Source organism: Columba livia, chromosome 29 (assembly GCF_036013475.1).
Source record: "Columba livia isolate bColLiv1 breed racing homer chromosome 29, bColLiv1.pat.W.v2, whole genome shotgun sequence".
In the NCBI taxonomy this organism is placed as follows: Eukaryota; Metazoa; Chordata; class Aves; order Columbiformes; family Columbidae; genus Columba; species Columba livia.
Window position 1 is genome coordinate 812,906 of NC_088630.1, and position 24,538 is coordinate 837,443.

General features: G+C 52.9%; 1 protein-coding gene and 2 pseudogenes across 8 annotated transcripts in view; 1 reads left to right on the forward strand and 2 right to left on the reverse strand.

Moving 5' to 3' along the window:
• The window catches only part of LOC102089088 (cyclic AMP-dependent transcription factor ATF-7), a 56,230-nt gene that overhangs the window by 23,566 nt on the left and 8,126 nt on the right, over nucleotides 1-24,538 (reverse strand). For 3 of the 8 annotated variants that reach the window (XM_065043515.1, XM_065043516.1, XM_065043517.1), the window contains one exon: nucleotides 15,684-15,751. The exons of 1 other annotated variant lie outside the window; for it this stretch is intronic. In XM_065043515.1, the coding sequence (XP_064899587.1) occupies nucleotides 15,684-15,731 (48 nt within the window). In that variant the 5' untranslated portion in view covers nucleotides 15,732-15,751. Of the gene's footprint in view, nucleotides 69-7,126; nucleotides 9,374-15,683; nucleotides 15,752-24,538 lie in introns of those variants that run through there. 4 more of the 8 variants (XM_065043514.1, XM_065043513.1, XM_065043519.1 and 1 more) reach the window with 3 other exon arrangements.
• On the reverse strand, nucleotides 13,280-13,398 carry LOC135576710 (5S ribosomal RNA; annotated as a pseudogene).
• LOC135576712 (5S ribosomal RNA) lies at nucleotides 19,187-19,304 on the forward strand (annotated as a pseudogene).

The following is a 24,538-nucleotide window of genomic DNA, read 5'->3' on the forward strand; positions in this document are numbered from 1 at the left end:
CGAGCGCTCCTGGAAAGCTGGTTTTGGTGGTAGCGTCTTATTGCTCGAGGAGGGAAGAGCCGGCGCCTCTGCGAGGATGAGAAGAGCGAGGGTTTAAGAGCCATCGGCCCAAGTATAAGACGTTAAGCAGATCGTGCGTTGCACGTACAGGTGTTTAAAGAGCCGCGGCGCTTCGAGCACAAAGGGTTTTGCGGGAGGGGGAGCAGCTGCAAGCGCAGCGCAGGTTTTATAGCCAGGACGCCCGAGCCAAGGTCATTTCAGCCCCGTTTGCACGGGGGAGGAACACAAAGGAACCTGAGCGGGAGGTAAAGGACGGGAAGGGCGGCTCAGCACGGCGCTCGCGGCGAAGCGATAGGGAATGAGACCCCCGGTGCCTTCGCGAGTCGGGGGCGGCAGGAAAAGCTCGTTTGTGCTCGCTCGGTGCTGCGGAAACACAAAAGGCGGCGAAGTCGCTTTGGAGGGGAGCGGGTTTGGGTGCGTTTTGTGCAGGGCAGCCCCCAAAACCACATGGAAGAGAAACCCTGAAGCGTTGGTTTTGGCTGGGGGGACTGCGGGGGCCCACGTGGTTGTGCCTCTTGCTTTACAAACCTGTGTACATACAAACCCGCGCGCACCCAAACCTGCGCGCGCACCCAATCCGCTGCGCGCACCCAAACCCACGCACATACAAACCTGTGTGCGCACCCAAACCTGCGCGCACGTACAAACCTGCGCGCGCATACAAACCTGCGCGCACACCCAAACCTGTGCGCAACACCCAAACCTGCGCACATACAAACCTGCACACACCCAAACCCGCGCGCGCACCCAAACTTGCACACATACAAACCTGCGCACACCCAAACCTGCGCACACCCAAACCTGCGCACACCCAAACCCGCGTGCGCACACGAACGTGCGTGCACACCCAAACCTGCGCACACCCAAACCTGCGCACACCCAAACCTGCGCACACCCAAACCCGTGTGCGCACACAAACATGCGTGCACACCCAAACCTGCGCACACCCAAACCTGCGCACACCCAAACCTGCGCACACACCCAAACCTGCGCACACACCCAAACCTGCGCACACACCCAAACCCGTGCGCGCACCCAAACCCACGCACATACAAACCCACGTGTGCACCCAAACCTGCGCGCGCACCCAAACTTGCTCATGTGCTGCCCTGTGATTAACTCACGCTCCTTTCCTTCTTTAAAAACAAAATAAGAAGAACAATCATCACCAGAATGTATCTGCAGGCGGCGTTCAGTGCTGGTACCAGCAGCCACAACCAAACAGCCCCAAAGCCCTTTAACAAGCGCTTCCGTTGGGGTGAACGTTGTGCAAACCACCACAATTTGCCCTATTTTTCCCCCCAGTGTTTTGCTCCTACCGAATTAACACGGAGATACTCGGGTTGCTCCACAAACCTCCCCGCAATTTGCAGGCGGAGCTGAGCGGGTTCCGGAGCCCGTCGCGTCCTCCTCGGGCAGAAGGGCAAAGCGTTTCGCCGCCAGGGGGGAAATAATTCCATTGCCGTTTCTATAGCTGCGCTCATCCCAAAGGGTTTCTCGTGCACATGCCCCGCGCCGAAATGCAGGTGTTGCAAAGGGGGGGGCACAGCAACCATCTGGCCTCGGCACACGGAGAGGAGCGTTCGGCCAAGGACACACGGGGCAAACTCTTCAATAAACCCTGTGTTCAACTTTTCTCCGTTATAGAAAGAAATGGAATGAAGTCTCAGGTGGTAGAGAGTGTCCCCGTCACCTCCAGAGCACTTGAGTTGAGCAGCAGGGTGCGAAAGAATAATTGTTAACCCTATGGAGCCAACCGGCCCGGCCAGGAAAGCGTTAAATCCGGCTGGATTTAACCCAAAATGGACAGTGGGTGCTTCCAAAATCACAGCCGGCCCTCCCGAGGGGTTTCTCTGCCACGCACCGAAGGGCCACGACCCAGCCGTCTGTCCTTTTTAAATAGGGGTACACATAGAAAAAGCACCGGGTGCTTGAGGGGGTTTATGGGAGGGAAAAGCCACACGAGGAGCCCTTGGAGGCGCAGCCTAAACCTCACTTTGCAAGCCTAAGCAGGGACCATCAGGCTCCTAAATCCCTAACGGGGGGGTATTTTAGGGCAGTGACAGCGTCCTGTGCTCCAGGGATGCTCGAGGGATGCTCAAAGGACGATCGAGGGATGCTCGAGGGACACAGATCACAAAGCCCGCGGCGCCGGAACCTGGAACGGCGCTCGTTATTTACTTCCACACGGTGGAGCATTTTTAGCCTCGTTTGGCGCAAAGCGAAGGTTATTAAAGCCCCGCGTATTAATTACCGCTGCCACATAAGTTAAGAGGAGAGGCACAGCGGTAATTAAGGGAGGTGAGCGAGGGGGTGGAGCCGCCGAGCGTCAGCGACTCGGGATCCACACCGGCCCCCCCGGGAACCCCCAATAGCTCCGGCGTGGCCGTGAATCATTATTACGTCCCCGAGTCGAATCCCAGCAGCGCATCCACTCTTGAGCGTGACCTTGGGCGAGCCATCAATTCCTTCCCTACCTACCGGGCGGCGCAAATACAAAGGGAAACGGCTCCATCCTTCACGGGGGCGTTGGGAGAGGGAGCCGAGCGCAATGCGAGCGCCGGGAGCTGCGGGAAAAGAGATCAATATGTTAACAAAGGCAATCACAGCGGCGTTTCAAGGTTGGGGATTCGTTAGCTCAGCGTTTCTTCTTCTTGGGGGATAGAGAGCGGGGAAAAGGGGCCGGGAAATCCCTGTCCCACCGCAGGGCTGAGGAATTGGGGAATGATGGGGCGGGGATGGGGGGAACGGGGAATGATGCGGTGGTGCCGTTCGCAGGGCGATGCGGACAAAGAAACGGGAGCAAGCGGTGGAAGGGAAAGGGTGGAAAAGGAGAAGGATTGCAATAAAAAGTCCCCCCCTCCCTCGCAAAGACTGGAGATGTGGCACAGAAACGCAATGCGGGCGCAAAGCTCCGCAACGGCTAAAGGAGCCAACGGCCCCCGTGCGACTCGCGCACCGGAGAGATCATTCATAGAGTGAAAAGAATAGCAGGAAACCCCTTCTCGGCGTGACCCCGAGAAACCAGAACGTAAAAGTAATTAAATGTGAATGGAGCGGATTGATTTGGCCGCAAACCCGCGGGGTTGTGTTTCGGGAGGGTGGATGTGGGTGCCGCAAACCCCACATTGGAATGTGGGTGACAACGGGGACTCTGGGTGTCCCCGCAGTGTTGGGGACACGGCGATGCCGCCCCAGCTGTTGGAACCGCGACATGAGCTTCAAAATGGCCAAGGAAAGGCTTTGAGCCAGGGGACGAGGCTAAAACCAGGACTAGGACGTGGCCGCTTGGTCTTTGTTGGGCCAAGGGGGACGGTGACACATTCCCAGCTGATCCTTAATTAAAAACCGCATCGTTAGCGCATTGTGCCGCGGGCTGAGAACGCGGCGCGACTCGGCCTTGACCCCGAGCGCCACCACGGGCCCCCCATTCAGCTTTTTAACGCGCTGGAAGGTCGATTTCCTCCAATTCTTTGCGATTTTGGGTGCGCGCCCGCCCATTCATGGACCGCGAGCCGCTTCAGCGCCTGAAAAAAGGGGGTTTTGGTCTTTATTTTGCAGACCTGAGGCCAGAACTCCCCGGAGAGGCGCCACGTTAAATACAATTCAAATTAAAGCAGCTCGGGGTTTTATCCCCCATTTGTTAATTAGCGGGAATGAGCTCTATGCAAGCGCAGCCCCGCACAACCAGAGGCGCGGGGGCACAAATTAAAGCCCCACCGCCTAAAATTCCTCATTCCCAGGAGCACAAAGAGCTTCCCGGCACCAAACCGCTCGCTTTGTGCCTCTCCGCACCCTCTTCCCGCAGATTCGGGCCACGCTTTGCTTTCCCGACGCAAAACCAAGCCCCGTATTTCACCGAAGCCGCCGCGGGGTCATCAGAGCTGGGCGGTAATTAAGCTTTTAAAAGCAGAAAGGCAGCGGGAAAGGAGGAAAGCAGAGCAGGCGTTTGGCTCTTTTTGCGCCTCCGAAGAGCCACCTGTTTGATGGGAACGGGCGATTTATGGGCGATTTCCCGTGGCGCTGCTGCTCCCGCCCCGATGAGGCTCCCGTGACCCTCTTCTCGGCTCTTTTTCCCCCGAGATTGATGGTTTGCAGCGGGTTATTGCGGAGGGGTTGAGCTCCGGCTCCATCCTGCAAGCAAGCTCTGCGTCGTTATTATCGTCCCCCCCCTCTCAATTCTGGGTTTGAGCCTCCCCTGCAAGTCGCGTTTATGGGGAAGCAAAACCTCATGGGTTTTACCCCATTCGTTTCCCTGGGATTCAGCCCCCGACACACCGCTCAAGCTTCTCTATGCACTTAATAACCAAATTGAACCCCAAAACCAGCCTTTTTGTGCCCAAATCGGCCTCCCCGGTTGCGCTTTGCGGCACTGCGGTGCTCTGGCTCGCTTCTAATTGCCTCCTTTTGCTCGCTTCTAATTGCCTCCTTCCCCTCGCTTCTAATTGCCTCCTTACACCGCTAAACCCTTTGAGCAACACATTCCGCTTGCAGCCCTTGATAGAAACAGGCGGATAAAGCATTGAAACGGGAGCAGAAAAGCGCGGAGATCGAGGCGAAGGGACCGCGAGCGGCTTCTCCCCCCGCGCTGCTCGATGTCCCCAACACCAAAACGATTCCCCCGCGTCCCCTCCGGGGCTTTGCATTTGTTCCTCCCACCTTATGGGGCTGTAGGTAATAAAACCCGCAGCAAAATGCATTGAATTTGGGCTTTTTTGTGTGTTTCTGGAGCTTACAAATATTAGAGGTTTACAGCAAACGAGACAAAAGCCCAGCTTAACGCCCGAGGAGGCGAATTAATGCAGGCGGTAGAATTAAAGCCGGAAATCTCAGCGCTGCGAATATTCGGGGGGGGTTGCAAATATTTGGGGTGGCAACGCAAAGCAACCAAGACACTCACAGACAAGCTGCTCTATACTTTAAGCCTAGCTTAGAAGCTTAAAATCCAGCCCGTTGAGTATCTATTGTTATAAACGAGCTTTGTAGAGCCCGAGCTGCTCGTCTCTATATCCAAAGGCCACACTAAGGGGTTTAAGCAGATAAATGTGGCGATGGTTTGAATTGCCGACAATGACCCCGGTGGCCGTAAAACCCTCTCCGCTCGTCCCCCTAATAAACCCGGCTCCAACGCCTCATTTATAATGAACCCGCGGTGCTTCGGCAGCAAAAAACACCCTGAACCGCCCCAAAGCCAAACTGACTCGGCATCCTGCAAGAACCTCGTTTGCCGAAGTGGTTTAATTGAGCGGGGCTTACTGCTGAGATTAATTTATAGCTTGTTTGGCGCTGCTGCGGACTCTCCCACCCCGGCCCCTCCGTGCGCGGGTCTTTATTGTCTCCGTGTTTATTCTCGGGGGGGATTTTAGGACTTTAATGTTTTTATTGTTTTAATCCGGCGTGTAAAAGAATTATTGGAGGCAAACAGCTGGCGCAGGGGCCGGGAAGCGGTTTAGCAAGGCGCAGGTGTTAAACAACCCCCCGATTTATCGCGTTTGCGGGGCATCTCGACCCTTTTTGCTTTTCCACCGGGACGCGGTTTGGTCTAAAACCAGTTCTACCGACCCAGGGAAGGGCTGAAACGCGGCAAAGCGAAAAGAACGGGTCGCCGCTTTGTGTGCGCAAAGGGGGTTCTGCAACTCGACCATGTGTTGGGTTTATGCACGGACAAGAAAAAGCCCTAAAGGTGCTTTGATTCCTCCCTTCCCGGCGGGTCTTTGTGCCCCCGTCGCTCCTTCCTAAACCCTCCCCTTCCTAAAGAGCTGCTGGGAATAATGTATATTGGGAGCTTCTGCACCTGGGCTCAAGCATCTAGAAGGGACCTGAGGCGTTAAAGAGGATGCTCGGGGGGTTTGGTCCCCGTAGCAAAAGCCGCAGGGGGCGGAGCGGCCAAGAAACGGCGTTTTGGGGGAAAAGCGGAGGATTTGAGGTGTTTTCTCCTTAGCGGGAGCACCCCCAGCCGCCTCTTTGTACCGTTGCAAAGCTCGGCTTTTGTAAAGCCGCGGTTTGAGAAGCCAACGGGGATGAGAGAAGCACCTCACGGGAATAAAAGAATCAAATGAGGCGAGTTAGATAGCGAAATAAAAGCGGATCGCAGGCTTGTTGGTTACTAATCACTCCACGTGCCAAAAATACCCTGTTAGCGTTTGTCCCAAAGCGTTTCGCCCCAGGCTCAGTCCCCACGGTATTTTTTGCCTTTAAGCGACAATTCGACTGGTTTTTAGGCAGAAAAACCCGCAAATCACGCGCCGTTTGGGAAACAAAAGGTACTGTAACCAAAGCTGGGGGATAAACCTGTTCATGCAGGAAAATACAGAGCGTTCTGGGTTTTCTCAGCGATGAGGAGACACGTAGCGATGAGGTTTGACCAACAAAAACCCCGCAACGCCAAACAGCACCCACGAGGTTGTTTGGAGCATCAGGAAATCAAGACATAAAACCCCCAGAGCTCCAAAGAAGCAGGAAAAATCCAACGCTGAGCTTAAGCCGGGCTTAAACTGCAGCTTAAGACCTCGCACCTTTGCTGAGTGACCCTCTAAAACCTCCAAACGCGGGTGACAAACGGGGTTTCCTTGCGCTGGAAGATCCCGCAGAGTTAAACTCAGCATCAGTTCGCGTTGATCTAGAGCTTTAGGGCTGAGATTAATCGGCCTGGAGGGGAAACTACGTGGTTTTAAAAGTCCTTTACAATAAAAAAAGAGGCAAAAGGGGTCCCTGCAAGGGCCCTTTTTGGGTGTTTTTGCAGCGTTGTCAAGAAATAGGAAAACCCCCCGTCATTATTCCACTGCTGCCAACACGTCCCTTACGTACGTTGCACCAACAGCCCCAATAGACAAGGAATGGGAGCCACAATATCTTCATATTAACATATAGATATGCATATATGGCTGGTTATATAGGAAGGATCCCGGCGCACGCGCGCGCTCGCTCTCATATAATTTATAGCTGCTGAGTCTGCAAGTAGCCCCTGGAAAAGCAGCTGTGCCCTCCCGCCGGCCCAGGGACCTTAAACTCGGTTTTAAGCGGCTCTGAAGGGTTACGAGGCACGGAGGGGCGAACCACGGCTTACCCCCTCGAATCCAGATGTGCCATCGCTTCTCTCCATCGCCGCTGCGGTTAAGAAACCCGAACGAGGGTTTGTGCCCAAGAGCCATCGCGGGGGCAAAAACCCCGAGTTACAACGCGGGTAAACCCGACCTGCAACGGAACTAATGTGAGCTCAAGGTGCTTTTCACCTCTTCGGGCTCAATTTTGCTGCATCCATTGACGGTTTAACAAAGAAACCAGCGCAGAAGATGTCACCCCGACAGACGAAGGCGATGACACAGGTCTCTGCGCCGCTCTAACGCAGCTCCATCCCGGGGGTGTTGGGTGATGGGGGAAGCTCATTCACCTGCAAAATGAAAGGGAGGAGCGCAAAAAGCAGCGGGAAAAGGGGGAGGACACCCCCAGTTAAGTTCCACTTGTATTTATTGTCTAGAATTCGGCAGTTTGGGGCCGTTTTCTGTCGGACAGACGCGCGTCCGCGCGGGCTCCAAACACAAAGAGCTGCTGAATCCCGGCCAGAGCGGCGAGAAAAGATTCCAACCTACAGGAAACGCCGCTATTCAATAATATTTAAGTCTTAATTATATTTTAAAGCGGCCATTTTATATATATATTAAAAAAAAAAGAAGTTCTATGATAGCGCTTTTGTAGTTAAAGGTCTGTCAACATTTCCATTTTAAACCTTCATTTCTAGGGGGTTTATAATTTGGTCATAAAAATTCATTCTAGGCTGGAACTTGGCATAGAGGGGCTCAGCCTAGGAGCAGTATTTTTTATTATCCAATTTGGTTTAAATTGGTTTGGCCATTTTTAAGTTATAGGAGTGTAAAAAATAAACGTTTACTGGTTTCAGATGCCTCGCCGAGCTTGTTATTATTCAAAATTAGCTTTCCTCTCCCCACCTCCAAAAAACACCTTCAGCGAGAGGTGGGAGATCTCATTTCATCCTGCTGACACTCCATGAGTTACAATTCACATTAACTCCCTTCTTTCCACGCTAACAACCCGACGAGTCGCTTTTCCGCGGCCCCGCCGCATCTCGTGCCATCTCGCGCTCCACGTACAGCTGCAAAGGCCTTAATTTGGAATGAATAATTAACTCTGGAAACCCGCATGCCTGTAAAACAACAGCCGACCTTCGAGCGAGATGTTTCTCTGTAGAATTGTATTTCGGCTGCGGCAAATAAAAGAAGCTGCAGATGCGAAGCGCGGCCGGCTCGGGATTCCTCGCCGCGGAGTTTCAGGCGTCTCCTCCCGTTTCAAACACCGGAGGAACAAGCGGAGCTCGCGGCTCGGCTCTCCGAATCGCTCGGGTGCGGGAGGGACACGAGGCAGACGTGACTTTGCATTCTAATGGCTGTGGGTTTAATCCTCGCCCCGTCGTTTGCATCCGCGGCTTTTCGTGTCGGTATCCGGCTGCTCGATGTGTCCTGGGGATCCGGCCCGTTGCTCGGGGCCCTGATGACAACGGGGTTTTGGGGTCACCTGGGGACCCCCGGAGCTGAGAGCCGACGCCGATCGTGCCCCATCGCCCTGCAAGGGGCGGCTGCGGGTCCTGCTCTTGTCCAGCCTCGGTGACCAGCACTAATTACCCTGATTATTAAAAGTCCAGTTTCCAACAGCTCCTACCTTGTTAAATCGGAGGGTGTGAGGAGCCTCAGTTCTTCCAGAAAACACCAAGCGCCGTCCCGCTGCGGCCCCAGACAGGAACATTTCTACTGGAGGACAGGCCGTTATAACTGTCTAATCGCCATTTCCATTCCTTCTTGCTCTAACAGGTTAGATCAGGCTGCAGCTTCTCAAACATTCCATTTTTACCTTTCCGAACGTTCTTAGGCTGCTTGTCTGGCTTCCCCACGTAAGCGTCGGGAATCAGGTCTCGGGAGACAGACCCCACAGAGGCCGCTCCATCAACGCACAAGTGTCCCTGTACACGCTCACATTCAAACCGAACACATTGGGGGCTGGCAGGGAGCTCCGCAGGGCTGAGACGTCCCTTCCCATCTTCTCGTGGGAGTACAGGAGATGAAAGATGTCCTTACCTCGTGCTTTATGCCATGGCTGGGAGGAGAGCGGGACGGCAGCAAAACAAACCTTCGATATCAGAGCAAAACAAAGATGCTTTGTGGTAAAGCAAATGGGCACAGGCGCTTTCTTCCTCTCACCTCTGGGTTGCTCGACACACCTGCCCACCTGCTTCACTACGTTGTTCTGCTGCTTTTAATCACCATCTCTTGTCTTGAACGATGTGAGGAGCTTCAGCCACTGACAGACCTGCAGAGACGAGACTCGGTCCTTGCGCTGTGGAGCTGGTCCCTACCCGAACCTGGGACGGAGATACACGGGTCCAGAGGGACGGAGACACGCGGGTCCAGAGGGACTGAGACATGCGGGTAACCAAGGGATGGAGACACAGGGGTAACCAAGGGATGGAGATACACGGGTCCAGAGGGATGAAGACACATGGGTCCAAAGGGACAGAGATACATGGGTAACCAAGGGAGGAAGATACACGGGTCCAAAGGGATGGAGACACACGGGTAACCAAGGGACGCAGACACACGGGTAACCAAGGGAGGAAGATACATGGGTAACCAAGGGAGGAAGATACACGGGTAACCAAGGGAGGAAGATACACGGGTAACCAAGGGACCAAGATGCACATGTACAAAGAGACCAAGACGCATGGGATGAAGACGTTCAGGTACAAAGGGACGAAGCCGTATGGGCACAAAAGGACCAAGATGTGCGGGTATGAAGATGCACGGGTACCAAGGGATGAAGACACACAGGTACAAAGATGCACCAGTACAAAGGGATGAAGATGCAGGGGTACAAAGATGGGTACAAAGGGATGGAGATGCAGAGGTACAAAGGGATGGAGATGCCCGGGTACAAAAGGATGGGTACAAAGGGATGGAGATGCCCGAGTACAAAAGGATGGAGATGCCCGGGTACAAAAGGATGGGTACAAAGGGATGCAGATGCAGGGGTACAAAGAGATGGAGAACCAGGGGTACAAAGGGATGGAGATGCCCGGGTACAAAGATGAGTACAAAGGGATGGAGATGCAGGGGTACAAAAATGGGTACAAAGGGATAGAGAAGCAGGGGTACAAAGAGATGGAGAACCAGGGGTACAAAGGGATGGAGATGCCGGGGTACAAAGGGATGGAGATGCCCGGGTACAAAGATGGGTACAAAGGTATGGAGATGCAGGGGTACAAAGAGATGGAGAACCAGGGGCACAAAGGGATGGAGACCCAGGGGCACAAAGGGATGGAGACCCAGGGGCACAAAGGGATGCAGACGCCCGGGTACAAAGACGCGGGGTATGAAGGGACCAAGCTGCGCGCGCCCAAACCGCAGCCCAGGCTGCCGCCAGCACTAACGCCCGTCTGGCAATGCCACGACAAAGCGCCGCGGCACCGCGCGTCCCCGTGCACATCTCCACCGGCGACGAGGACAGAACAGGCCCATCTTCATCCGCTCCACACCAGGACTCATGTAGAAGGAATAATCTATATTCGTTTGGATTATACAAGCTACAAAACACACCTAAGCTTCAGTTCCACATTTACCCAATCGCAGAAGCCATTTGTTGCCTCGTATATTACAAAGCAATAGAGATTTAAGGGATAATGGTCATGGCAGCAGAGTATACAAAGCAATAAACTGCTTTTGAGGTTGGTTAAATGCCAAGTGATGCTGAGGCCTCAATGCCATAAACATTATTTCTATTATATGACAAGATAAGAGGATACAATAAACCACAAAGAAGAAAAATCATTTTGTGGGCTCGTGAAAGTTGTGGGCTTGGCGCTTCTCGGACCCGCGCCAGCGGCACCGCGGCGGCCCGGCTTCCCGGGGAATCAATTGGTAGATTAAGGGGGGGTTTAAAAAGCAAACGCTTGTTTGAGGAAATGGCCTGTGTAACTGTAGCGCGGGAATCGGGACCTGAGCCGTGATTTGTGTCACTTGTAAAAAGCAAAATGGCCCGCAGTGGGGAGGCGGCACTGGGGCAAGTCCGGCTCCCAGCGGGATCTATTCGGTGTTATGGCCCCTCCGTTAGTTTGGGCAACAGGAGTGGACCAACGGTTTTATTAATCAAGATATTCCTCTGTTCTGACACTTGGGAAAGCCTCAAGCACCCAGCGCCTTCGGCACAGCGCAGAGGCACATCTGGCTATTAAGCCACGTTTTAGGCTGCCTGCATCAGCCACCGGGCACTTAAGCTGGGTTTAACTCCAGTTTATAAAGGAAAATACGGAGCCGCACACGCAGTGACTTCCCTCTGCTCGTGGTTAACGAAGCATCCGAAGCCGCCGCCTGCCTTCCAGCCCTTTGCTCTAAACGCCTCAGCCGGGCCGGAGTTTTAATTACCTTGAGTTAATGAGTGAGAGCCGTACTTCGCTAACACCTTTCAGCTTGAACGGCCACGCTGAAGTTCACGGCCAACACCCGCTCGCCTTTCACTCCCTGTGTTCTAATTGGGGTTAGAAGATTTTAATATCGATTAGATTCCTTTCACCAAACAGGTTTGACGAAGGCATCGCGGTGGGTATTTCGGAGGTGGATTTACCCCTGTTTGTCTTCGGGGGGAACACGTCCCTGTTGGGGAGCAGAAGAATGTGTCACCTGTCCCCCCGGAGCAGAGGAATGTGTCACCTGTCCCCCTGCAGCAGAGGAATGTGTCACCTGTCCCCCCGGAGCAGAAAGCAGCCCGGCGCCCTTGGGAAGAATGTGTTTTAAAAGCGGCGTACGCGGCGCATTTGGACTCGCCGGTGGGGAGCGATGGCGTCCAGAAGCCAAAAATAACGACCATTCAAGCCCTAGCAACCAAAACATGTTTACGCACGAGCCCAGATGATACGGGGGGGACAGCGAGAGCTGCTCGTCTATTTTCGGTGGCCGGTCCCTCTTCCCCTTCCCTGAAAAACGCAGCCTCTTTCTGCATAGAAACAGCAAAGGGAAGGGAGGAAGAAAGGGGCATATGGCATAAAAGACGAGGTTGGCATCGGCTACGCCGCAAAAGAAGCAACTAATGGTTCGAAGAAATTACACCCGGAAGAGAAGTCTTTTTCCTACACAAAACGCAACCAAAGGTCTTAAAGAACCTTAAAGAATGAAGCTTATTAAGGCGAGTCCGCACGAAGAGGCCGGTTGGGGTGGGTGGTCCACGGCGGCTCCTTGGGGGTCGGGGTTTAGTGCCAAAAGGCAGCGCGAGCTGCTGGGGAAACAACCGCAAATCTGGGTTATTTGTAACAGTCCAAGCTACCGGTTGCGTTGCTCAACAACCCGATTTGACTCCACTTGCCCCAGGAAGCACAGACCCAGCGCTACCCCGAGCTGGTCCATCCACGAGGGTTTGGACGGCTCCGGGTACCACTGCGTGCTGGTAAAAGCTCTTTAAAAGCTTCAACGTGGAGCTGATGCGCAGGATAAAGGGCTAAAAACGCACCTAAAGCAGCGGGACTCGCTGGGAGAGGCTTGAAGTTTGATCTGCAGGGATGAATTGAGCGGCCAGAAACGCCTGCAGCCAGCAGGAATTACAGTATCACAGTATCACAGTGTGTTTGGGATTGGAGGGGACCTCAAAAGCTCACCCAGTGCAATCCCCCCATGGAGCAGGAACACCCAGATGAGGTTACACAGGAACCAGGCGGGTTGGAATGTCTGCAGAGAAGGAGACTCCACAACCCCCTGGGCAGCCTGTTCAGTGCTCTGTCACCATCACTGAGAAGAAGTTTCTTCTCAAATTTAAGCGGAACCTCTTGTGTTCCAGCTTGATCCCATTACCCCTTGTCCTATCATTGTTGGCCACCGAGAAGAGCCTGGCTCCATCCTCATGGCACTCACCCTTTATATATCTATAAACATTAACGAGGTCCCCCCTCAGTCTCCTCTTGTCCAGCTCCAGAGCCCCAGCTCCCTCAGCCTTTCCTCACACGGGAGATGCTCCACTCCCTCCAGCATCTTGGTGGCTGCGCTGGACTCTCTCCAGCAGTTCCCTGTCCTGCTGGAGCTGAGGGGCCACAACTGGACACAATATTCCAGGTGTGGTCTCCCCAGGGCAGAGCAGAGGGGCAGGAGAACCTCTCTGACCTACTGACCCCCCCCTTCTAACCCACCCCAGGTACCATTGGCTTCCTGGCCACAAGGGCCAGTGCTGGCTCAGCCCACAGCACCCGGGATTCCCAGCTGGTCTCCCATCCAAGCACTGACCGGGCCCGACCCTGCTTAGCTTCCCAGATCAGATGAGATGGGGCATTCTCAGGGTGCTGTGGCTGTGTATATTATATATTTATACATATATGTTTGCCAAGTATATCCTGATAGTATCCGAACTAAAACCTGTTTACAGGGGCAGAGCAGAGGGGCAGGAGAACTCTCTGACCTACTGACCCCCCCTTCTAACCCACCCCAGGTCCCATTGGCTTCCTGGCCACAAGGGCCCAGTGCTGGCTCATGGTCACCCTGCTGTCCCCAGGACCCCCAGCTCCCTTTCCCCTACACTGCTCTCTAATATGTAATTTCCCAACCTATACTGGAACCTGGGGTTGTTCCTGCCCAGATGCAGGACTCTACGCTTTCCCTTGTTAAATTCCATCAGGTTATTCCCCGCCCAGCTCTCCAGCCTGTCCAGGTCTCTGATGGCAGCACAGCTCCAGTGTCACCACTCCTCCAGCTTGGTGTCACCAGCAAACTTGCTGACAGTCACTCTATTCCCTCGTCTAAATGTTAATGAATATATTGAATAATATTGGCCCCAGTGCTGACCCCTGAGGCACTGCACTGGATACCAGCCTCAACGGAAGATCATCTTCCACGGGAAGATCTTCTAACAAACACAAATGAACCAGATCGGCAGCCGAGCACGTTCAGATTGGAAATAAAGCATCATTTCGCCTTCCCCAGCGAGAGCGATTAGCGACGAGAACAACTTCACCGAGGGCTGCGGCGACCCCTCCGTGGTTGGGGATATTCCGCATCCAGCTCGGATCATCATTATTTAACGCACGCTCCGGTTTGCAGAGGATTGAAGGACGTTCTAGGAAAGCGTGTGCGAGGTCAGGTTAGATCACCATGAATCACGGCGCTCTGAATTACCCGGATTCCAACATTTCAATATTAACATGAAGAATTGTCAGAATTACCCATAAGCAGCAGGCTGGAACAGCGAAAGGAGGAAGCAACCACCTTTATATGCCATTTGTGGGAGATTGGGGGAGATTAAATTTAAATACATTGTTGTTTGCCTTAATTGCTTGTTTGAATCCGATTTTAAGGTTGTATGATTGAAGTCCTCACATCATTAAGTGCTCAAATACAGCTAATACATTTTATAAATGACTTGCGCAATTTCACAGGCAAAGAAGTTCGAGATAAAAAGCAGCCTGCAAAAAATAATCAGGAAAAGAGGACAATCAGCTGCGAGTGGGTAGAAAACGCTGCACATGAGCCAGAATGGCCAAAAACGGGGACGTTCGGTGTGTTTTTAAAGAGCCCCGAGTCCCCACATGAGATTTTTTGGACCCGTTTCTGCGCTATAAAAACCAAGCGTCACCAAGTTCCCGCACGGCCTCAGGGACACCGAATTATCATTGATTTCAATCAAGAGATGCACAAAAGTGCATTGGAAACACTGAGGATTTAGTGCAGGGGGCACTCCGGGGTCCATTGGACCCCAAACACAACAGTTTGGCAACATGACGCCAGCCGGGGAAACAAAACGCGTGCGCGTCGCTTAATAACTAATTAAAAGCCGTAATCCCGCGCGGCAAACAGCATCTGAGCGTCTTGAGGCTGAAACGCTTCAGAACGGATTAAACCCAAATTAAACCCAATTAATTCTCCCAGTTTTGAACGCATCGCGGTAAAACATCCCTGGTTATAATTGCACGGTAGCGCCGCTAATACGACGCGTTGAGCCGCCAAGAGGCTGCGCCGCCGGGGAGACCTTAAGCTCGGCTTTGGGAAAGCACCAACGCAAGACCAAGTAAAACCCAACGGGTTTCTCAGCCTAGAGAAAGGTCGTATGGCTGGAAACGGGACGCGACTCATTCCCCGCGGTCACCGTTGGCCCCGGGAAAAGCGAGCGAGAGTTTGGTGAGGCCGGAGCCAACCCGGAGGGAAAATTCACAATGGGGCTTTTATTTTGGTGCTTTTTTTCAGAAGCTTAAAATAGACCGAGGCGGTTTGGGGTTCGCGTAACACAAACCGGCAAGCGCCGCATTCTCAGCTGCTTTAGCGAAGCCGCCGCGGCAGCTTCACCGCGAACGCCCGTCCTTTGGTGAAACAGCCTCGAGAACACAAGCGTTACCAGGGAATATTAACGGGAGATGAGCGTTTTCTCCAGGAAAACGCCAGCGGAATGAAACGCGCCACAAAGGCGGCGGGTTTCGCCGCTTTGGAGCGGCCGCGTTGGGTCGTAACCGGGATTTACACCCCGCGAATGCCGCGATCTGATTAGCCGCGGTGATGGCGTAAAACACCCGCTTTAAACTCTTCGCCTGAGCGATAAAACAGCCGCTTTGATTCACGGCGCCGCGTGCCCAATAAAGTATCCCGTAAAGGTACCTGTCCGCAGCCGGGGGCGTTGCACACGAACGGTCTGTCGTCTCCCATGGTTCATGTGATGGGCTCAGCTGAGGAGAGAACAGAAGGAATTGTTAAATAAGCTCAAAAAACTACAAAATACCAAGAGCAGAAGCTGTAATTAACCAACGCGGCGCCGCCACGCACAATAAAGGGGAATTAACCCCAAATTCAACCCGAGTTGGAATCAGATTTTGGAGGGTCCAGGTGCTTCTTGTTCGCGGCTCAAAGGGCTCGTGGACACCAAGGAGGAGCTTTCCGCGCTTGGGTTCCCATCAGCAACGCTACGAAGGGCCAAGGGGCTTTGTGCACGTCGCGTCACCACCCGCGGGACGGGGACAACGCTCGTCGCCGCGAAATTACAGACCCCGCTTCGCCCTCCGCTCCGACCGCCCATAGAAATCACCGTCGCGCAAGCAAAGCCAGTGACAACCTCCGTGCGGGGGGGAAAAACCACGCGAGCAAGAAGCGATCAAATAAATCCAAGTCCTCTCTATGTACAAGTTATATTTTCAATGGGAGCGAGCTCAAATTTGTCATTTAATTAATTAAGGGATTATAGGAGTGGTGCTCCGTTTTACAAGGCAATAATCTGGCTCCCTAGTGGGTAAACTAGGAGGCTGATGGCAGGAGCAGTTTATCACAGATTATAGCCAAGGATAACAAAACGCTCCGGCCTATTATGCCACGAGTGAAGCTATTCTTATTAATAAAAAATAAGAGTAAATAAAGTAACCCCCACCACCTCCAACTCCAGAAGCAACGGTTCCCTCCGCCCGCCGATGTTTTTATAGCGGGACTTTAAAAAGCCATCAGGAAGCCAACGCGACCTCTTGGGGCTTCGCCGCACAAACACGCTCTGGCTCTTGCTCCGAGTTGGGCCGGTTGCCGCGGCCAAGAGCAGAAACGAGACCAGAACGCGGCCAAAACGCAGACACAGGCTCCTTTAGTCAACTTGAGCGCGTTTCCAACCATTAATCCACGCAGCGAGAGGGTGGGGAGACTTGTTATTTATAGGAGCTACGCGAGAAAGCGCTCCAAGAATGCGGCCTCGCGGCAGCGCGCGCTGCAGAAAACGGCCCCGTTTTGCTTGTATTAAGACACAATTAATCAATTATCGCTTAATAAGGAAAAAAAGATGATTTTTCTATTACCGTGCGGCTCAAACCGGCGGCTACAAGGGGTGGAAATCCCCTCCGCGAGGCCGCGGAACGCGTCGGTAACAACCAAAAGCTGCGGGAAAGCGGCTGCCAGGTTTTCTTGGGCAAAAAGGGGCGAGACGGCCGCGGCACTTCAGCCTATGTTTGGATTTATTAAGCGAAACTGCAGGGCCTGTGCAAACAGCACCGCACAAAGGATAAACAGCCCTCTCGCAAATGGAACGGGCCGGCAGCCAAAACGCTCCCTAGCAGAGGAGAAGCGTGGTAATAAAGGGAATAAAGATGGGTAAGAACATCACCAAACCCCTGCAGAAGCGACACGGGGCTTTGCAGAGCTGGAGGGTGGGAGGAGACGACAGCAGCTTTGCAGAAATAGATGGGATCCTGGCAAATGTGGCCCTGGAGGTGACGGTGACAGCGGAGTCTGAGCGGGGACGCGTTAAACAGATGGGACTTTTCACACCGTCCTAAAACTTCACCGAGGTGGAAAAATAACGCGGCCAAACCTTCAAGTTTGCGGCATAAAAAGCTGCAGCTCTGAATAAACCAAGATGCTGAGTCCTTCATCGGCCACCCCGCAATCACTGCTCCTGCTCTAAGGAGAGAAATCAGAGCAGACGCAAAGGAAACATCAACTTGATGACTCTTGGAGTTATTTTACCATCACCTGCGCATTTGGTGGCTGGTTGGACGATGGTATCGGGACACAAACCAAATAAAAGCCAAAACTTGCCATCTTGGAGCTTGATTTTCCCCGTCCCGGTCTTACTTTGCACCCATATTCCTTATGCATAAGAGACAAGGGACCGGGAGCTGCCGCTGGCGTCGTGTGCCAAGGCGAAGCAGACGCAAGAGTCATTAATTCAAGACTTCTTAATCCCCATTTAATCAGCGGTTTGGTGAGTTACCTGCCTAGAAAGCGAAGGCCACAGGTTTGCGCTCCTGGGGGTTCAGGGGTTTGCGTTTAAACGGCGCTTTGGTGTCTTACTAAATATTAAGAGCCCCAGGAATGAGCACGTGGAGGTGGCAAACGAAGCGAGGCATCACGTTTTAGTTTGTTCTGCAACTAACCACAAAAAACTGCCAGCGCGGTGAGGAATCAGCTCTGAGATGGCAGCGAAGTCCCCAAAGTTCAGAACAGTCTGTTTGAAGATGGTTCAAATCACTGGGTTGTGTGGGCTGAGGTTGGGGATGTGTTGATTCCATGGACAAACAGATCTTATCGTTAAACACGCAGCGTGATAACGAGGGAGGGAGAGCGCCCAGGGCACCCAGCCTGATGCTGTTTTAATTAACGGGGGTCAGAGATCCGTCCTTACCGCTGTCGCAGCCAACGGGAGGAACGTCGGGGTCTCGCCACCTCATCTTTATGCTCCCGACGCATACAAAAGCTATTTGAGAAATTAAAGAAATGGATCAGCTGTCACTCCCAGGGCTTTGAGAACACGAACTGAAACGGGGAGCTGGACAACAAACCCAAAGCCAATGGCACTGCGGGCCGCCCGCCAGCGGCTCCAACAGGCGAACAAGCAGCTCCATCCAAAGGTAATCAAAAGATTGGGACCAACACGCTGCAAAAACCCTCAGTTCGCTTCATCTTGCAAAGCGTCAGGAGGATTCGCTCATTCTTTAAAGAAAGATTTAGGTGCTTGTTCGCTGCGGAGTATGACTGGTGTGTACATCCACGTGCTCAGATTTATATCGCATTTAGGCAGGATAAATTGCTTCAATAAATTCTGTTCTTAAGAACAGGCGGAATAAGCAGATGATTGGATACCGGGAGCACATTCCCATTCCTCTCCCTGCAGCCGCGGGACAGTATTTCACCGTTCTGATGATTTTTAGCAGGTTGGAAAGCAAAGAACCGCAGACGGATCACTGAAGCGTGTGCTTCAAAGTTCTACCGGCGCAGCCTTGACGAGCAGCTGCAAAACGCAAAAGGTATTTCCAACCAAAACAGCCTGTGCTCCCCAAGTCTGGATGCGGTTTGTTTTCTCCCTCTCTTAGCTTATTAACTCATGCAAACAACCTACAGGGTGCGTGTCTTGCATCTGGGTAGGAACAACCCCAGGTTCCAATGTAAGTTGGGAATGAGCTGTTGGAGCAGTGAAAAGGGAGCTGGGGGTCCTGGGGACAGCAGGGTGACCATGAGCCAGCACTGGCCCTTGTGGCCAGGAAGCCAATGGGACCTGGGGGGGGTTAGAAGGGGGTGGTCAGTAGGTCAGAGAGGTTCTCCTGCCCCTCTGCTCTGCCCCTGTAAACAGGTTTTAGTTTGGATACTATCAGGATATACTTGGCAAACATATGTATGTATAAATATATAATATACACAGCCATAGCACCCTGAGAATGCCCCATCTCATCTGATCTAGGAAGCTAAGCAGGGTCGGGCCCGGTCAGTACTTGGATGGGAGAACAGCTGGAATCCCTGGTGCTGTGGGCTGAGCCAGCACTGGCCCTTGTGGCCAGGAAGCCAATGGGACCTGGGGTGGGTTAGAAGAGGGGGGTCAGTAGGTCAGAGAGGTTCTCCTGCCCCTCTGCTCTGCCCTGGGGAGACCACACCTGGAATCTTGTGTCCAGCTGTGGCCCCTCAGTTCCAGCAGGACAGGGAACTGCTGCAGAGAGTCCAGCGCAGCCACCAAGATGCTGGAGGGAGTGGAGCATCTCCCGTGTGAGGAAAGGCTGAGGGAGCTGGGGCTCTGGAGCTGGACAAGAGGAGACTGAGGGGGGACTCATTCCTGGGGATCAAGATGGAAAGGGGGAGTGTCAGGAGGATGGAGCCAGGCTCTTCTGGTGACAACCAGTGACAGGACAAGGGGCAATGGGTGCAAACTGGAACACAGGAGGTTCCACTTAAATCTGAGCAGAAACTTGTTCCTGGTGAGGGTGGCAGAGCCTGGCCCAGGCTGCCCAGGGGGTTGTGGAGTCTCCTTCTCTGCAGACATTCCAACCCGCCTGGTTCCTGTGTAACCTCATCTGGGTGTTCCTGCTCCATGGGGGGATTGCACTGGGTGAGCTTTCCAGGTCCCTCCAACCCCCGACACTCTGGGGTTCTGTAACTATTTACCACTTTGGACCCATTTTGTCCTCTCAAAGTTCAAACCGAACAGAAGGAGGTCTTCATGTTTCAGAACATATTCCTATTACCTTAAATCATGTATATCTAGAACTAATTTTAAACTAACCTGTTTGTAACTCCTGGCAATCCAAGGCAGCCGCGAGGACCCCTAATCCAGGCAACGAACCACCACCTCGTTATGAAGCTGTAGAGAGGTTAAAGCGATGCCCAGGTTCACAGATAGGATGATGTTATCTTTAGAATTAAAATATGTATTTTACCCACTTAAACAGGCTCTGGGTCCTTGCAAGAGCTGGAAGGGAAGAGGCTGAAGGTCTCCGCTGAAAGGTGAAGCCTCAAATGAATGGATTTGCCCACCAGACCCTCTGGTTTTGATGAAGAACTCGACTGGGACACTGATCTTGGGCTAAGCTGGTTTTGCTCACCTCAATAACCAACATTTCCACTTATTTCCAAGTTTAAATTCTCCCTGCAGCTATTAAAGTCAGCCCATATGCTGCTTCCCCTCCGGTATCTCAGTCCATAAACTGAAGTGGTCCCAGAGCGTGTTAACTAAGCCATTAAGACCAAACTAGGCCTGTTCTCCTAGTCTAGACAGACACCTCGGGGTAATATTTTAACTCCCTTAAAAGGAATTAGACAGATTACACGGTCAACAGCAGCAATCAAAGCCCAGCCTTCCCGAAAGGGATTTCCCCCAGGACGCGTTGGCACCTCATGGAACCGCTTGAAAACTTCCATTTGGAAGCGGTTTCGCGAGAAGCAGGACGCCCGTTCGCAAAAGCACGTTTGGAATTGACCGGTCCTTCCATCCGCGATGCTCTGTAGCCTTTAAAATCCTCTGGTTTAGCTTTAGAGACTCCGAGTAGCCGCGGTTTTGATGGGCGGCGTTAGTTGGATGCCATAGACTCAATTGACTCGAGTATCGCCACCCACCGCCTCGCTTTCCCAAGCACAGATCACTACAAATCCCCCCATCCTGGGGTAAATAAACCAAGGGATGAGCAGCCTGCGGTTTCTGTTCTTCGTCGAGCTTTTCCGGACCCGTTCCAGCCGAATCCCTGAGGTTAGGAGCAGCTTAAGGCTGAGATTTGTACATCCAAGTCAAGACTCTTCTGGTTCCCAAGAACCAGGAGCAACGGGTCGCTCATCCCCTCCGGGGACGTCGCTGGGGCTCCCACCAACTGGAGAAGCGCTTTGTTTTCACGAGCAACTCAAGTTTCCATTCAAACAAATAATAATACGCTTCTTCCTTAAATCTCAGCGTTGAGATGGAAGGAACTCCCAGGTCATTAATGTTGGGGGATAGAGTTGCGACGAAAAATGCTCTAAAAATAAGGTTCTATTGTTGTGCTCACATGTGACTGTTGTTATTGCTGGAATGCTGCTGCCCAAGGCTCTTCCATCCGCGCCTCGCACGACGAGCTCGGATGCTTCGCATCCCAACGAACCCGCAAAAATTGTTCCGCTGCCCGTTCGCCGCAGCACGAACGCGCCCCGAGTTTACCAGAACAAGCACGCTTATGGTTTATTCCTATAAATCATCAGGGTAAACTTTGCATTAATACGACCACAAAATTAAAGCTGGAGGCTGCAGCGACTATGAAACAAAACCAAAAGAGCTGCAGAGCAGCCTCCTAAAAATAGGCTTGAAGCAGAAGAGGAAAGCAAAGCAAACCGCACGCTCCACTGACAGGAGTCTCGCTCCGCTAAGATTTACTCGCCCAGGAAGACCCGAGTGAAGAACGAGCTGCAAAATGAGTTCGAAAGAGGAAAATTGCTCGAAATAGGGGCATCGAGAGAAAGGAGGCGCCTGGGGAAGCGGCTGCAAGTTCAGCCTGGCAGCAAAAGGTGCGGCGTGGAAACCAAAGGGCTGTTTCCAGCAGATAAAGTGGTGCCTGCAGGTACCATCGAGCCACCTTCACTCCGTATTCTGCCTGCGCATGAGTTTATCTATGGTTATTTTTCAGGTTCTAGCAAAAGGCTTCAAGCCCCCCGGCACCCTCTTACCCCTCCGATTTGCAGCCTCCAAAAGAACAAGTGACTGTGTTACAAAAAGGGGTAATTTAGGGAATGTCAGCGTCAGGTTTAAGAAGTCCGCCAAGCTTGCGGTGATGATGGAAGGAGATGCGGCGAGGAAAAGCAGGATGGGTGCCGATGTTGTGGTGACCGCAGCACCCAGAAAAAGGCTCTTCCAGGGGCGTGAGGATGAGGGGGCTCAGTGGAGATGGACAATGTCACCTGCAAGCAAAGAGGGGACCTGGTGGTTCGGTGTCACCGCTGTGCCACTGCAGGACTGAGATTGGAACCGGTTCACTCTCCGAAATAAAACCCACCCTTCAGAGTCAGGTCTAAAACCCCTCGTGGACACCAGAACAAGCCCAAAGGGGCAACCGATGCAGAAAATGTTTGCCCAGGCTATTAAACAAAGAGTTTAAGAAGGGTGGAGGATGCAGGGAGGGCCTGGATTGGGAGGAAAATCACAGCATTTAGCTGGCGGCAGGAGAAAGGCGGGACTGCAGCAGGAATGGTGTTCTTATCCTAATCATATTTAGAAGAATAGGAGAAAGAAGCCTTCCCACAGAAGCCTTTGTCACCTGGGGTTATCGCGGGCGCCGCGACGGCTCCGGCAGACACGACTCGTTCTGTTCGTGATCAATCACCGCGCCAGAGCGCAAAAGCTACAACCAGCGCTAAGAGTTCGCTTGTGACGAGCCGGAGCTACGTGGGATTAATTCTCGGAGACTAATGAGTCGCGAGGCCATCCCAGATCAATTTGGGTAACGCGGTGGAGACCTGGGAGCGATGCCAAGAGCGTTAACAACCGGAGCCGCGCTACAAACAAGCCCATTCACACGCAAACGGCGCTCAAGACGCCAGAGCGAGCCCCAAGGACAGGCCGTACACGCTGCAGCGGGGGGGGGGAAGAGATAAAACCCACAATAAATGAGATTATTATAGATGGGGCACGGAATGTGGGCTGTGGAATATACAGGACGGAGCGCAGACGGAACCGTGATTGCCGCTGGGAGCTGGAACTGGAATTTGTCGCAATCAGAAAACAAACAGCTTTTTGGGGAGAGAACGCCAGAGCAAGGCGTTTCTACTCGCTAAAAGAGAAGGAAGTAAAAGGCACCGGCCCAAGCTCTCCAAAATAGTACGAGATTTCCCACTAAAATGCAAGGAAGGAAACGTGCTGCTTTGAGACCGTTCCAGGAAAGGCTCTTTATTATGCTGCTAAGTGCGCTCATTAACAGCTCTCCGCTTCTTCCTGCCCATCCAAACGAGTATTCGGGGCGCTCAGCGGGTTGTGATCAGCCCAGAAAACATGTGGAGGGGACCCCAGTCCTGCCTAGACCGCTAGGCCGGGCTTTAGCGTGCGCATTCCCACGCTAATGATGTGAAACACCGCGGTGGTGACTCACAGCACCATAAGCCATCCTAAAGCAGGGTAACTAACGAAATAGGCCGAGTTCTTCCTTAAAAAGAAGAGAAAACCAAGAAATGAGGTTATTTTAACATCTCGGCTCCTTGGCGCAGGGTCAGCTCTACAGACAGAGGGTGAGGTGCCCAACCTGCTTCTAGGTGGTTTTTAAAGTCCGTTTGGCACTTAATTTCCACTGGGGAACGACTGCGGACTCTCAAACTAAATTAGGGGCTTGGGAACAACCCTCGCTCCGCACCTTTGGGTGCCCGGGTCTCTGTTTGAGGTGTTGCGAAAGGCTGGAAGTTTGACAGGGAGAGGTGACCGAGCTTGCTGCAAACACCCAGGCTGCCGTTAGTCCCGGGTTTTGCCTTTAAACTTCTTTTTGGGCTGCGGGGGAAGGAGTGAGAACGTTTGCTTTGCAACCAAAAAGCTACAAGAGAGCTTGAAATTGGCTGGGAAAGAAGGGCCAAAAGCTGACGCTGTAAAACCTGCTTTAGAGGCAGAACGTCCTCACGCTTTATAAGCTTGATAAAGCAAACGCGACTGTATAAACTGGAGTATAAACGTTTCCTGAAGGAAACGTCCGACATACACAGCACTGAACAAGCGGTTCGGAGTCAACCTGCAGCACAGGGTAGGAGCAAAGTCCAACCACTCACTGGCTGATTGTGTCTTTCTGGGTGCTCAGCACAGCTCTGGATGGATCCCCATCCGCAAGAACATCCCCAAATACCATAACACCCGCCTCAATAGCACCAAAAATGTTCAGCGTCCTGGCTTAAAACAGCCCTGGAGCTTCACCAGCTGCGGTCGCTGCCGTCAGAAGGATTTTTGCTACCAGACGTGACAATTGGCCCTAAAATGACTTCAAAAGCATCTCAAAGGGGAGCAAATTTAAGAGAGGAAAGGGTCAAGCCTCCCGTGAAGCCACGGGCGCGAACAAGGGTCCGAGCGATGGGCATTGTCGGCAAAGGGAATAACACAGGGCCCGAAGCAGAAAAGCTTAGAGCAACAACCGAGAGCTCCGGGGGCTTCTCCCAGCATGGTCCTCCCACCTACACAACGGAGCTGTTTATTACCCTCTTGCAAACAGTGACGAGTTCACCGTTACCGTAACAAAAAGTGTCACTTGTGAACGCTGCCTCTCCACGCGCAGGACAAAAACCATTAG